General features: G+C 36.4%; 1 protein-coding gene across 3 annotated transcripts in view; it reads left to right on the plus strand.

Moving 5' to 3' along the window:
• The window catches only part of SRPK2 (SRSF protein kinase 2), a 128,421-nt gene that overhangs the window by 88,183 nt on the left and 25,969 nt on the right, over positions 1-14,269 (plus strand). For all 3 annotated transcript variants that reach the window (XM_059847382.1, XM_059847384.1, XM_059847383.1), the window contains exons 4-9: positions 5,222-5,330; positions 5,878-5,965; positions 6,212-6,299; positions 11,437-11,543; positions 11,912-12,077; positions 14,124-14,149. In XM_059847382.1, coding sequence (XP_059703365.1) covers positions 5,222-5,330; positions 5,878-5,965; positions 6,212-6,299; positions 11,437-11,543; positions 11,912-12,077; positions 14,124-14,149 — 584 coding nt within the window. The remainder of the gene's footprint in view (positions 1-5,221; positions 5,331-5,877; positions 5,966-6,211; positions 6,300-11,436; positions 11,544-11,911; positions 12,078-14,123; positions 14,150-14,269) is intronic.

The following is a 14,269-nucleotide window of genomic DNA, read 5'->3' on the forward strand; positions in this document are numbered from 1 at the left end:
TTCATAAAAGCATGACTGCAGTAAAACAGTGTCAATACTTAAATTTATTTTAATGTCACTGCTAAAGTTGCAAGTCTGCTCCCACTAGTGTAGAATGTACTCTGTACTTAGACGAAAAATGATAAATAAAAGTTCTGTCAACTCTGGGTTACCTGTTGTGGTAGATTTCAAGAATACTTACATCAGAATTTTATCTCTTCAGATCAGTATTTTTGAATAGTCAAAAAGCACTCAATGACTGTATCTGGTATTCTGTAGTTCTCATACCAAAAAACATTTCCTGTGTCAAATGTGATAATGTCTTCTTAATCAGAAGTTTCTGTATAAGCCTGGAAATGTGCTATTTCAAGGATTTCTCTTCCTAGCCTAGAAAAGTGTTTTGTATTTACATATTTAACAATGGAAAGTGTCTATTTCATTTTGGTGTGAGAAGTTTTATTAATATATTATATTTCAGATGTATAAGAGGCTTACAAATGCTAATAGTGAAAGCCAAACAATAAACTCAAACTAGATGTCAAAGTCTGCAGCAGGGAAGAGAAAAACATGTAGCTGAAGCATGCTCAAGTATTTTGGTTTGTTTTTTTATTATTTGTGTTAAAACACATTTGTTCTGTAAGATACGTCTTTTGGTGTCTTTGACGTGTTCTACCAGTGAATAAGGGTTTGTTTAAACATCTGTGTACTCACAAACATCTGTATTTCCTTGAGATTAAGCATTTCAAAGCTCTGATTTTATTCTTTCCTGAAGTAAGGGCTGCATTTAATTTCAAACAATCCGCTGTTGTCTGTTTTCCAGTAACCCTTGCAAAATGTCACCATCTGCAGAAGCTAGATCACAAAACAAAAAAATAGTCTAAGTTGAGAGCCTGCTTATGAGTTACTTGTTTAACTAGAGCAGGTCAGTAGTGAGATCTGTATACTTCTGAAATAAACTACATTACACTAAGCATACTTGTAGGCTTCCTGAAAAATTAAAGGGAACTTGTGTATGCATAAAGGTTCTTCTGAATTCTTCTGATCCTGAGGCTTTGAATTTTTTAAAGTACATTAAGGATGATTCAAGGTTTGGTTCATTTGGATGTCATGATCATTACTTGTTTCTGTGGGAGCAGTGCTTTTGTTGCTTCAGTAGAGGATTTGCTTATTTTGTGACCCTAATTTCCTGTACAGCTGAGCAGTGCATTTCCTTCTTTCAGTCTGCTGGGGTGGAATTGAAGGGGGGGTCTCCATAAGAATCTGAATTGCATTTACCACATTGGGATTTGTTTATCTATTTTATATTCTGTATAGGGAATGAGTAAGTTATTTGGTAAAGAACTCCCAAATGGCTTTTAGATGCATTTTCCATTTTTTTTGAGAGATGTGTTATTAGTTTGAGTATCTTTTTCTGTTTTGGGTAGCGAGGGGAAGATAAAGATTTGGAAATTATCATTTATTACTGGAGTGTCTCTTTTATTCCTAATTTTGTCTTCAAAATGGCAGTCTTCCAGGGTTTTTGACTGAGGCCCAGAGCATACTTCATCTCCTCTCAACCCCAGTCTGAAATTTTATAGGAGGGGAATTTTGATGATGAGGATATAATTATTTTTTTCAGGAATTCAACATATGGCTTGCTAGCTGTACTTTCTGTTGAGTATTTTTGTTACTACTTTTATTTTTAAGGGTATGTTACTGTGTGCTAGGCTTGCATCTTGACCACATTACATGGTGATTAGTAAATAGTCATAGTAGTGTTTTTTAATGAGGAAATTGGATCAGTTTGTATTAGCACCTGATGTGAAAGAGACTGACTAGCAGCCATCTGTGAAAAGCAGACTGACTTCCGTTCCCTGGGGGCTTCCTCCAGGGCCTGTTTAAGTCTGTGACATTACTTCTGTTTGTGTTACTGAATTTGCATAAAATGCTTTTCAAATATTTATTTAAGGAATGGAACTATCAAACATCCAACTGCATGATTTTTTGAGGGGTGCTTTGTAAAGCTAGTTTTTCTTCTCTGAAAAGCCTTGAAACACTTGGTAATTTTTTTGTTTTCAAGAGTCTGTTGTGTCATGGATGTAATTGGAATTTTTTGCTTCTCTGATCATCTTCGCTGCCCCCTGGAGATGTCTCCCATTCATCCAGTTCACAAAGGGAATAATTCCCTATACAAACATAGAATGAGCCAGCTACAATTACCAATACATTCAGGAGACATTCAGGAATAATGACCTCATTTTTCTGACCCTCCTTCTTGCATGCATGTAGCTAGCTGTGGGAGACACTTTTTTTTCTATGTGTGCTGCAGTACAACAGGGTGATGTTTTTTGTGCTTTACATTTTCAGCAGTGCCACTTATACATTGCATATTTTCAAATGCCAGTCTTGTTTTTCCAAAAGCACATAATTTTTATCAGCTTGGTAATTTTGCATAGATGCTTTTATTGTTACTAATACTTAGAAACACTTCTGGTATCATGGAGAACTTAAATGGTTCATCATAGGATGACACCAGTTTTTGAAATGCACACAACTAAGTGGGTTGTTACCTGGTTGTCCACAACCTGTAAATGCATATGTTGCTGCTAGGAATAATCAGAGAGTAACATGTACAGGAATGGTAACAGATTATTTCCAAAACTGCTCCTGCTGTGACTTAGGACAGTGGAAAGTATCTTGTGAAATATATATACTCATATGCTATATATGCTCCCACTGTTGGCATCTGTCACATATGCTGGGGTGTTGTTATAATTAGTTATGACAGTGGTGTAGGGATCAAAACAACATGATTTTTACATGTATAGTATTGTTATGCTACCAACACATAGAGTTTACTAAAATAACTTATCAAGCCTCAGTTCATTATCTTTGTTGTCTTTGTCTGATTTCCTCCCTGTGCTGTTTCCTTTTCTGTCTCTGATGGGAAGGAACCATCACAAGTTTTTCATTATTTTTGACCCTTTGAAGCACAAGTATGCCAAAAGCTATTTGTAGCGTCAGACTTAAAAGGCTCTTGGTTGCCTAAACTATTCCTAGGAACATATTTTTATCTGGGATGCTGTATCTGTGTGGAAGTCTCATATAAATTTTGCAGGTCATCAGATTTGATTCACTTCACAAATGCATACCTTTTCAGTAATGGAAAAGTAGAATTCCTATATGTTCTCTTAACTTTCCTCTTGCATCTGTGACTTCATCATCCTGCATAGAATTTTTTGGGAAAAAAATTACCAAGTAATTAGATTTTTGTTTGTTTGTTTTAAACCAGTCAATAGCTGTCTTAAATAATGATTATATTTACTCAGATTGTTAAATATCTCCATCAGCTGTTACTAGAAGGATGCTTAAATAGACAAAATCAAATTTAGTTTGGTTTCTAATTTTTGTATCAGTACCGATTCATGTATTTGCGTTTATGCAGCAAAATTTCTGTAATAGTGAAGCTGCAATAGGCTTGGGCTTCATCTGTGGCTGATGCTGTTTCTGTTTGCAGATGAACAGTATAATAGTCAGCCCTTACTCTCAGTAAGTCCAGGTCCCCCCTTCTCTATTGGAGAGTAAATCCAGTCAGGTGTTCCAAAAGTGATCTGGGTTTTGGTTTGGAAATAAGGAGCTCCTGCTTGGCAGTGTGGGCATCCTTGTGAGGGGTGGCACAACTCAGCAATGGGAAAGAAAGTATTATTTTGCTGTCCTGGGTGAGTTGTCCTGGCAGCTTTCATGAGCATTTCCTTCCTAGTGATGGTAGGGCTGGGGAGGTCTTCCCCAAGGGAAGGGTCAGCTTTTGGGTTAATCTGTATCTGCTGTTTGCTAAGCCTGCAGTTACACCATTGCACACATGTATCAAAGCTATGTGTGTTGTAGAGTTTGTTGGACGCACCAGCATTTAACACAATGTGTCATTTAAGCTTTATCCTTCTCCTGTGTGTGTAATCGTTATAATTCTGCAGCACAGTTGTGTTAAATTTATTATTCTCCTCTGGCAGCATAGGCGAGTTCATAAAAGAACTGTTGAACTTCTGTTAAGGCAGAAGATGTTATTAGCAAAAAGAGAATAAAAATATATCCAGATTTGACATCACTGTTCCCACAGAAAAAAGGAGATAGGAGAGAAGTCTCTGTTTTAAATTCAAGGAATTAAGTTATAAATTCACATTGTTGTCTTAACCAGTTCTAACAAGATTTTCAGGGGATTCAAAACAGATCCAGAAACTTCGAGAAAGTAGTTGGAGGTTTTCCTGATTCTAAATGGATTAGTCAGAAACTGAGGATCCTGCTACAGGACAGTTGGGCATGACATTGTGAAGGACCAGAAAGAGATAAATAAGTGGTTCCTTGGAAGCTTCTCTGATTCCGCTGCTGATGTCCTGCAGGGTTGCATGGTGCACCTTTATTATTTGTTTGCAATTTAGGCAAAATTATGGATGTTGGTGTGTTAAGGTCTGAATAAAAATCTTGTGTGTTCATTGTCTTCCCTGTGTTTAACTAAGATTAAGAATGTCTCCCAAAATACAAAGGAAATAAAAGGCTTCATTACACCTCCTAGAAACCTGAGCTCCAGCTTGCTCTGTCCTGTTGGCCCTTCTGCCCAGTGGGGCTGTGGAGAACCTGTGTAGTGGTTTAAATTTGGACTGCAGACTTTAGTAATGGAAAAGCAGTTCAGATACAGCCCAGAGCTGCCTTCTTTCTCTTCTTCCTCCTCACTGTAAAACCCTCAGATGTCAGAAAAATGCATTGCTGCTGTGGATAAGGAGCCAAGTAGAAGAGCATCAATGAAGTCTGCATTGTTCTTAACATTTTCTCAGGAAGTATTTTATTGCTGCTTTTATTACTCGAAAGCAAATGGGAATTAAAACAATCTCTGTTGTTGGAGATTCTGCAGTCATCCAAAATATGTTGACTGGAGAGGCTTCAAATATGATAAAGAAATAATGTAGATCTTTACTGTCTGTGAAATGAAAGATAAGCCTGAGGAAATAGAGAACAGATGGTTATATTACCATAAATAAAAGCCATAAGAGAGAAGGGTGAATAAACTCTACAGTAGTTACAGGACATGAGTTTTTTCCCTCCAGGCCAAGCAAGGCAGAATTTTTACCATTAGAGTTTTCTTTATATTTCCTATTTATAGTACAGGACATTTTGAAGGGGAAAATTTATTCTACAAGAAAATTACTTGAAAACCTGGGAATTCTTATTTATTTTCTAAATATTCTTTTTTCTACTTGTTTTTTCATGAAAGGAGGCTATCATCCAGTGAAAATTGGTGATCTTTTCAATGGCCGGTATCATGTTATTAGAAAGCTAGGATGGGGACACTTCTCTACGGTCTGGCTATGCTGGGATATGCAGTAAGAAAACTATTTTTTTCCATATACCTAAACTTCTTTCTTAATACATTACTTTATTTGTTTGCAGTATGATAAAGTTATGTAAATGTTTACTAACTTTTTGTGCAGAAAGATGCCTACAGTCTTATTTTGCTCTTGAATAGCGGTGTAGTTTATAAAAGCTCTCAGAAATAAATGTAATTCTATTTTCTTTGATAAATTAGCTTTGTTTATTGAATTTGCATGTTGTCTTGAGCATGCAGGAATAAGCTTATATTTTTATTTCTTTTATATCTTTAATGAAAAAATATAATTACCTTCATTAAATGATAAAATGTGTGAGCAGATTCCTCTTTTAGAGATATTAGCATCAAGGAGATTAAATAAGATTAAATACTAAGTTACACTGTTAACAGAGTCTTGTTAAAAGTTGTCATTGAGTGTAATTTCAACATTTTCTGTATGAATGCATTAGACTATGAAATATTCTAGTTAAAATTTCTCAACCTTCCAAGTATGTTTGTTTTAGCTCACCTTACACGTTGAAAATGTTTCTCTTCTTTTCCAGGGGAAAAAGGTTTGTTGCAATGAAAGTCGTAAAAAGTGCCCAGCATTATACGGAGACAGCCTTGGATGAAATAAAGTTACTCAAATGTGTAAGCATCACTATTGCAGTACAGTGTTCAATAACAATAATAACAGTAATAGTGAATTTAAAAAACCACAGAGAATTTATTTGAGACTCTTGGTTTTTTACATATTGTCCTCTAAACATCTGGTTTATTATGAGTTAATATGTTTTCTGAAGCTCCAAAATAGATAAGTTTGTGTGGAAATCTAACTAATTAGTATTTTAAAGTGAATTTTTTCCTAAAATGTCAGTGTTTGCATTCTTGGTTTAGGTTCGTGAAAGTGACCCTAATGATCCCAACAAGGATATGGTTGTACAGCTAATTGATGACTTCAAAATTTCTGGAATGAATGGAATTCGTATCCTTTTGAGAACATGGCATTCTCATTAAAGATATTCTGCTGAAATAAGTAAGCATTTAGTTCTGGACTTTCTGTAGTTAATCTTACTTTTAATATACAAAGTAGAAACACCAAAATGTATGTAGATGCCAAGAGAAGTGCAGTGTGGAAGGCACTCTATGGAGTGAAAGTAACTTAGCTTTTCTAAACACAATGCAAAATTAAAAAACAAGTCTTATATATCCTTTCATGGTCTGGTAGAACTAGAGATTGATTACTTAAAAAATGGAGTTTACTGAAAACATTTGTAATAACTGAAGCTTACAAGAAATATTTTTTTTTGTTCTAGACTGGTAAAGAGAAATTGTCAGATTCATGACAAAGCTGGTTTCAGTTTTCTTGTGACAAGTGTGAAGTCATGGAGATGCTTCTCTTGTTCATGTAGTCCTCTTTTGGTCAGGTGTTAACCTTGTTTTTGGCTATGATTGTAAAGCTTTGTCTTTGAAAGCTTTCTTCAAAAAAACAGAAGAGGGGTGTTGGAAAAAGAGATAAAGTAAAATACAACTGACTAATTCTCGGTGTAAATTTTGGGTCTGTGAATAAATTTGATTTTAGAGTCAAGCTAAACTGAGTTCTTCTTGCTAATTATATTAGGTATTTTAGTAGCTTATTATATTACTGTGCTTTCATTTACTATTACAGCTGGACTTGTGTGTGTGCATGTTGTGTTTGGAGCCTAGTAGCAGACCTCATTGTTCATGGGTCACTTTGCCAGAGAGACAATTCCTGCTCTAGAGAGCCTAATTATACATTGATTTTGGTGATGTGCCTTCAGCCTTCAGCAGATCAGATTAAGGTACCTTTCACCAACTCCCATCTTCTAGGAGAGGAATGTAGAAGGTGACTGTCAGTAAATCTGAATGCTCACTAGAAAGCATCCTTCCAGACAGAAGTGTGCAAGCAGCTTTCATCCCATTCATCTGTCTCTTGGCATTAGTTATGGAGCCTTTGGGTATGTGGTGACAATGAGAGTGTGGGGTCAAGTGTTCTCACTTACAGACTGGTGTCTAATCTTGTTTTCCTTTGCCCGTTTTTATTTGTTTTATTTGTACTACTGACTGTAGTACAGTTGAAGAATAATTATTTTTAGAAACCAAGACTTTTGATTTACTGTTTTATTGTAAACACTAATACGAAATAAGGACTACAGTAATGCATTTATAGCTATACATAGAAGTAACTCTTATCTCTTTATCAGAGCAATTTCCCAATGATGTTTTTAAATTCTTGATAAGATTCACATGTACACCACTGTATTAAACGTGACGGCTGTTTTTAGGTGTGAAGAGTAAATTTTGTCAGTGATAATACTTTGAAATTGTATCCAAACTTACATCTTACTGCAATATAGCACTTACACTGAGAAGGCCAAAAGAGACCACATGCCAGTGAAAAATAAGGGGTCAGGTAGCTGTGTATTGGTGGATTAAAACTGGACAGCTGATGTTGATTTATTCTTTCAGTTTTGCCTTCACGTTGAAAACTGGAAGTACAGAAATTTTTTGTAGAAGGCAGATGTTCTTGCCTTACTGAAAAGTACATTTTCCAGAAAAGTACCAGTATACAGGATGGACTGATACTGGACTCAAATTTGAATTGCATCTGGAAGTCTGTCAAAGTCCTGACTGCCAGCAGAAATATGATACCGAGTATCTTATGCGTTGAGTTTGCCTGAGAACAGCTTGTGCATCCTGAGTTATTTGAGCGGTGGTTGGTTGCATTATTTCATCAGCTCCTTTTTAAATTTTTGGGAAGATTAATCTTTGGTGTAGGTTCTCTTAGGATGGAGCAGGTAATTGATTTTAATGTTTTGATGCTGTTTACTTTTTTAAATGCTGTATTAGTGCCACGTTAGTGTCACTGAGTTGCACAGGTTGAGAGAAATAGAGTAATTTGAGATCTTTTCCATGCTCTGCTGTTTCTAGCTTCCTTTGGGCAAGTCACTAAATATCTGTTGCTTGACTATAAAATAAAGCAACATATGTTTCAGAGAGGCTTGATTATTGGTTATGGAATGCATTTAAAAGCTAAAACAAGACAGAAGAGAGGTGGGTGAACCCTTTGGATGGCTAATACCACAAAATGTCATGGAGTTTCCAAACAGGGAAAATTGTCAAGAGCGCTGTAGAACAGAGCTGGGTTTGTGCAGAGCCATTGGCCTGCACAGTGTGACTGCAAACTGTCATCTCTCTCCTAGGAGCTGGAGGAAGTGCTTATATATAGAGGAATTTTAATAATGTGTTATGCTGCACTAGGCTGATAATTTTTTACCTACTTGTTTATTTTGCAAATATTGCAATTATGAATTTTTCATGAAATAACAGAATTCATGATCTTGGGCACTTTGGTATTTTCAATAAGTGTAAATTATTATGTTTGTTTGGAGTGGACATTTATTAGAGCTGCAATAAATGTTCATTTCAGTGTAGCATTTTTTTAATGAAAGATTCAGATAATCATATAATGGAACAAGTGTTTTGAGAGACAAGTGGAAAAAATAAAGAAGGAAACATTCCCACACAATCAGACATTATGTCTGATGTTATGAATGATTGTAATAAACTTATCTCCAAAGAATATAGAGTATTAATTAAATGTCATAGTGTCTAAATGCTGCCAATCCAGAAGCAACTGAGATGCATCCTAAAGTCTTCTGTGCTGGTGCTAGAGCTTAACTAGCCTTTATCCTTTGTCATGTTTCTAAATGCTTGAGTAATTTGTATTTATAGATAGATAGATAGATAGAGGTAGGATTTGAGTCTGGAAAGAACAGCTCTCAGTACTTGTTACAGCTAACCCTGTCAGCTGATAAATGTTAGAGTTACTCTCACTTTTGCTGCTGTGCTTAGTTTCCTCCTGTGAGACATCCCCTGTGCTGCTTTGAAGAGAATTTCACAAGAAGCATGTCTCCTAGGTGGGCTTCAGGGATTTTTTGCTGCAGGACTTTTTGGACCTTCTCATCAGTCAGGAGTTTTAGGTGCTGTAGGAGGATCTTGGGACTTGCAAGGCTGGTTTCCTAGTAGTTATGCAGAGCTTTTCCCAAACTCCTTGTTCTGGACAGTCTGGCTTAAGGTTATTGTTTTTCAGATCAGGATAGTAAATCAGACAGCAGGCACATTTCTGCATACCTGCTCCCAACACTGAGCCTGCTCTGTATCTTCTCTCCATTCCAGTTGTCTCTCCAGTATGGAGTGTTCCTTGAGTTTGTCCAAGTCCCCCCTGCAAAATGTTGCAATCTCTTTTTTTCAGGTAGACATCACTTTCTGATGATCTTCCCTCTTTCTGCCTTCCTCTGCCATTCCTCTTACATCTTCCTTCTTGGTGCTCTCCCTCGCCTGTCAGCTGTTTACATCCCTTTCTCTTCTGGTTACTGGCAATGCTTAACATTTCTGTAATTGCAAGGAATGTCAGGAATGTGCACTGCAGAGTGCAGCAGCAGTGGTCTGAAGGACTGTGGGCGGGTGTCCTGTATTTCATTTCTGAATGTTGCAGTGTCCTTTTTGCAATCTGGGTTGCTGTAGCTTTGCAACTCGACTGTGTGGGCTCAGTTAATAAGCCCTGCAGAGCTCATGCTCTCTGCTCCTCCTTTATGATGGCTGTGTGCTCTACTAGTGACTTATGTTCATTGTGGAGTAAAGTAACCAAGACTGTTTCCTCTTCTGAATGGAACAGAGTTCTGAGCACATCCAGTTGATGTGAGTGGGAAATGACTATTCAGTGTCTCCTCTAATACAGGAATTCAGAAATGTGAAATGAAATTAACAGTTTGTTACACAGTTCTTCACACTGTGCTTTGACCAGTCTTGAGACCTTTTACTGCTGATGTAACTTCAGTATAGAGGATGCAGATGTTAAAACTTGAGCTACCTTTATGTGTATAGGTAGGTACTTGAGAAGAATGTGTGTGATAAACTGACAGACAAGGTAAGTCTCGTTTTAACACAAGACAGGGACTCTTAAGGTCATTGCCAAGACTCTAGTTAATAAAACCTAGAGAAGTTAGCTGGGATTTCTAACAGTGTGGAAGTGGTCTTCTATATGAATGGTCTCTAACATAGTCTAATTCATTGAGATTTTCCTGCATTATCCGTCAGTTAATTTTTGGTTATTTGTATTGCATTGTTCTTTGCAAGGTTATAGAATCATGTAGTTAAGATTTTAACATGTTTTCTGATTTCCAGGTACATTAAGGTCATTCCCAGCTCATGTTTGAGGATTAATTGGATGTAGTCTAATTGTGTAACTTGCCAGAATGTTGTGGATGGTAAAACTTTAAATTATCTTCAGTATCTGAAGATTTTCTCAATAGAAAGATAAACCACCCAGGCATGTAGGTGTAGAATCTCTTAACTTAGAAAGCCCTTGAAGCAGAAATCGCAGGAAGTTCCTACATCATGTTTTTTCCTAATAATCTCCCCTGATAATTGACTGTTTGCCTCTGTCAGGGGCCAGTAGTAAACGCTGTGTCTAATTAAACATTTTGGCATTATGTTTTTTGCATGTTGCTTCTGAGTTCTGAATTTCTTTGTTTGAGAGTTCTGTGGTGATTGTCATTATTCTCTGCAGTTGAAACTGTAGGCTTTAAGAGACCCATTCTCATACTATGCTAGTATTTCTTGTCAAGTGACTATTGAGCTTAATAAAAAATGGTTATTATGGGTCATTTTCTAAAGCACGGTTGCTGCACACTTTTGTTATTAAAACCTTCTATTAATATAATTTAGTATTTATTAAAAACTAGAGATCATAGGCCAAATCAGTACTTTCAGCTGTCTCAAAGAAAAGAAAAATGAGTTGGTTACTTTTTACAAGTACTTTCTTAATTATTCACCCTAATGCTGTTGTTAACATGTGGAAGTAATGGACAAGATTTGTGTAATTAAAATGTTTTATTTTCATTCTGCAGTTGGACATTGGTTCTGTATGGGTTTATATACAATTGAAGCAAGGTACCAGAGCATTTACCATGCTCTTTTTAGGGGGAATCATTTTCCCTCCAGAGGGGGTGATGACTCCTTTAGCCAGAACACAAGCAAACATTTGTGTTGATCTCATGAACAAGTTTATTTGGAAGTTATCCTTAATTAAATTACAGATGTCTGCATGGTTTTTGAAGTACTTGGACATCATCTTCTAAAATGGATAATCAAATCCAATTATCAAGGCCTTCCCATCCGTTGTGTTAAAAGCATAATTCGACAGGTAAGTTCTGTTAATACTGTAATCAGGTTTTTCCACAATTGTTAACAGTTTGAAGGTTTGAATTACAATATTTGAACTGAACTCTTACTACTGTCTAAGATAACTTTATTTTAATCTCAGTGGGGTGAGATTGCACTGGTGTTACTGTGCATCAAACAATTCTGCTTCATAAGATTTTGTAATTCCATGCTGCAGTGTAAAATTAAGTGTTTATGCTACTATTTGGTAATACATTTTTTCCAATTTCTGTGTACTTTTGAGCAGTGGGATAAAATCAGGCTTATTTTAAAATGCTGCTGATGGTTGAGTTTCTTATTAAATTTAGTTGCAGTTTCAAGCAGATTTTTTAAAAATCCCTCTGTAATCAGGTCCTTCAGGGTCTAGATTACCTGCACAGCAAGTGCAAGATCATTCACACGGATATAAAGCCCGAGAACATTCTGATGTGTGTGGACGATGCCTACGTGCGCAGGATGGCTGCTGAGGCCACCGAGTGGCAGAAGGCTGGGGCTCCTCCCCCGTCTGGCTCTGCAGGTATGAACAGGATATTTAAATGCAATGTGGGAAGCTGCCATCAGTATGTTATTGCTAGCAGTATTTTGTCCAGTGAGAATTGACATTTTAAATAATTGCCTGTGAAAAATGCGTGTCTGTTGAATTCTTATCCCTGCTCTGGAAGCTATCAGAGTAATGATTTTGTACTGGTTTTGCATGTAACAGAAAAAGATTTATTGATGTGAACTTACTCCCTTCCCATCCCACAAGCCTTAATGCCTGGGTTTTAGTCACATTGGAAGCTTACATCTCTAATATTGACAACAGTTACTAATCTTACCTAAATTATGTCTGGTTCTAAGTTCACCACCATTCTTGTGAAATCATCTGCCTTTTTGTCAGTTGTAACTTACTTTTCAGATGCAATGAAAAGTTTTGCATTCATAGTTTTGCACCCTTAAAAATGGAATTTATTGTACCTAACTGAACTCATGATAAGCCCCTTTTCCTAGGGGTATAAAATGTTTTATGTTAAGCTTGCCTAGAGTTTTGATAGGAACTGCACCTTATGTTTATCTAGGAGTAGCCAAAGTAAAGAAGTTAACAGCAATAAGCAAAGACAAACAAGGAGGAAGTGTGGCTTTTCTAGTGATTTTCTTTTTAGCAGTATGTACTATATATTTTTAGTACTGTGGTTGCTACTAATTTATCAATTGAGTACATTAGCTACAGGCAGTGGAAATGTAATTTCCTTTGTAATATTGTCAGAAAATATATCACAGATTAAAATCTTTGAGGTATGCTAAAAATGCTTTCTATATTGGTAACAAATACAGTGATCAGGATCCATTTCCTACCATTATATATTTTAGATGAAAAATCTTATAAATGGTGAATGTATTATATTGAATTTAACATAATGTGTAATCACATAGCTAGAGATTTTGTTATTTATGTGGGAAATAACTTGGTTTTTGTTCATGCAGCCTTTATATTGCTTCCTGACATTAAAATAAGTATTATTTTAAGGAATGGCATTCTTATCACGCTTGGTTCTTAGCAAATTGTAATTAAATATATGGCTTTCCACACAGGAGCTGAGCGTGTGTTTTCTTTACTGCATTGCAAGAATAGGTTATGTATAATTTCTCTTTTTATAACAATGATAGTGCTCAGGTTTAGGAATCTTTTTGAAAACCTTGCCCTTTCAGGGATATTCAAGCAGGTTTTCCCCTGAGTCTGGCAGCAGGATCTGAACCTAGAAAACAACTCTGTGTTTTATTTGTCATTCCTTAATTGCCATAGGCCTTTGGGTCTCAAGAAGTTTGTGAGAGGTTCTCCCCCGTTCAGTTCCTCTTGCTTCACTTTGCTTCTGTCTCCCATATTTGGTGATTTCTGTTGGATTTGATCGCAGGGGGAGGTTTAACGTGGCTTGTGGTGCTCTGTGAGTGTGACAGTGAGCACTGCAGTCCCATCGGAGCCAGTCACTGATGGGGTCCTGCTCAGAGCTGCTCGGAAGGGGCCCAAGCTGGAGCTGCTTTTTCTGTGACATGGTGTGTTTAGCCTTAGGCACTGCTTCATGCCTCCAGCCCTAGCAATCAAACTGCCTTGTTTCAGAGTAAAGCACATGAGTATTTGGCTTTTCTGTTGGGTGCAACATAGTAGTTGTATCTTTGCTAATATTCCCTGAACTGTTTAAACCAGTCTGTACCTGCTCTGCCAGCTGACTACATACATTTGAGCTGTGACTGCTCTGCAGTCATTCTGTGATTTCTATCCTCTCTTAAGGGTTCAGCCTATTTTTTTTTTTTTAATTTCATGAGCTCTCTGACAAGCACAACGCAGTGAACACAGATAGCTGCTAGCTCCTTCCAATCCCAGATGCTTTAATGGAGACATCAAATGCTGATTTCAGGCAGCATTTACTTGTAAAGAAGTAAAAAATCTGGCTAACAAAGTAAGCTTAACACTGCCTTATTTGGTTTAAAATATTTTTAATTATTTCTCCTTGTTTTTGCTTTTATAGAGTTTTTTTGAAAAAGAAAACCTTTATTTTATTTACAATTTATTTTTTGTCTTTTTTAGTGAGTACAGCTCCACAACAAAAGCCTGTAAGTATTGTTATATAATACAATTTAACTGCCTTATTTTCTGTGTTTCTCTTGCTATTAATATGTATTAGACTGTTAGTATCCTCAACCCTTTTTAAGAGCTTCCTTTGAATAAAGCTT

Source organism: Haemorhous mexicanus, chromosome 5, assembly GCF_027477595.1.
Source record: "Haemorhous mexicanus isolate bHaeMex1 chromosome 5, bHaeMex1.pri, whole genome shotgun sequence".
NCBI classification, from domain to species: domain Eukaryota; kingdom Metazoa; phylum Chordata; class Aves; order Passeriformes; family Fringillidae; genus Haemorhous; species Haemorhous mexicanus.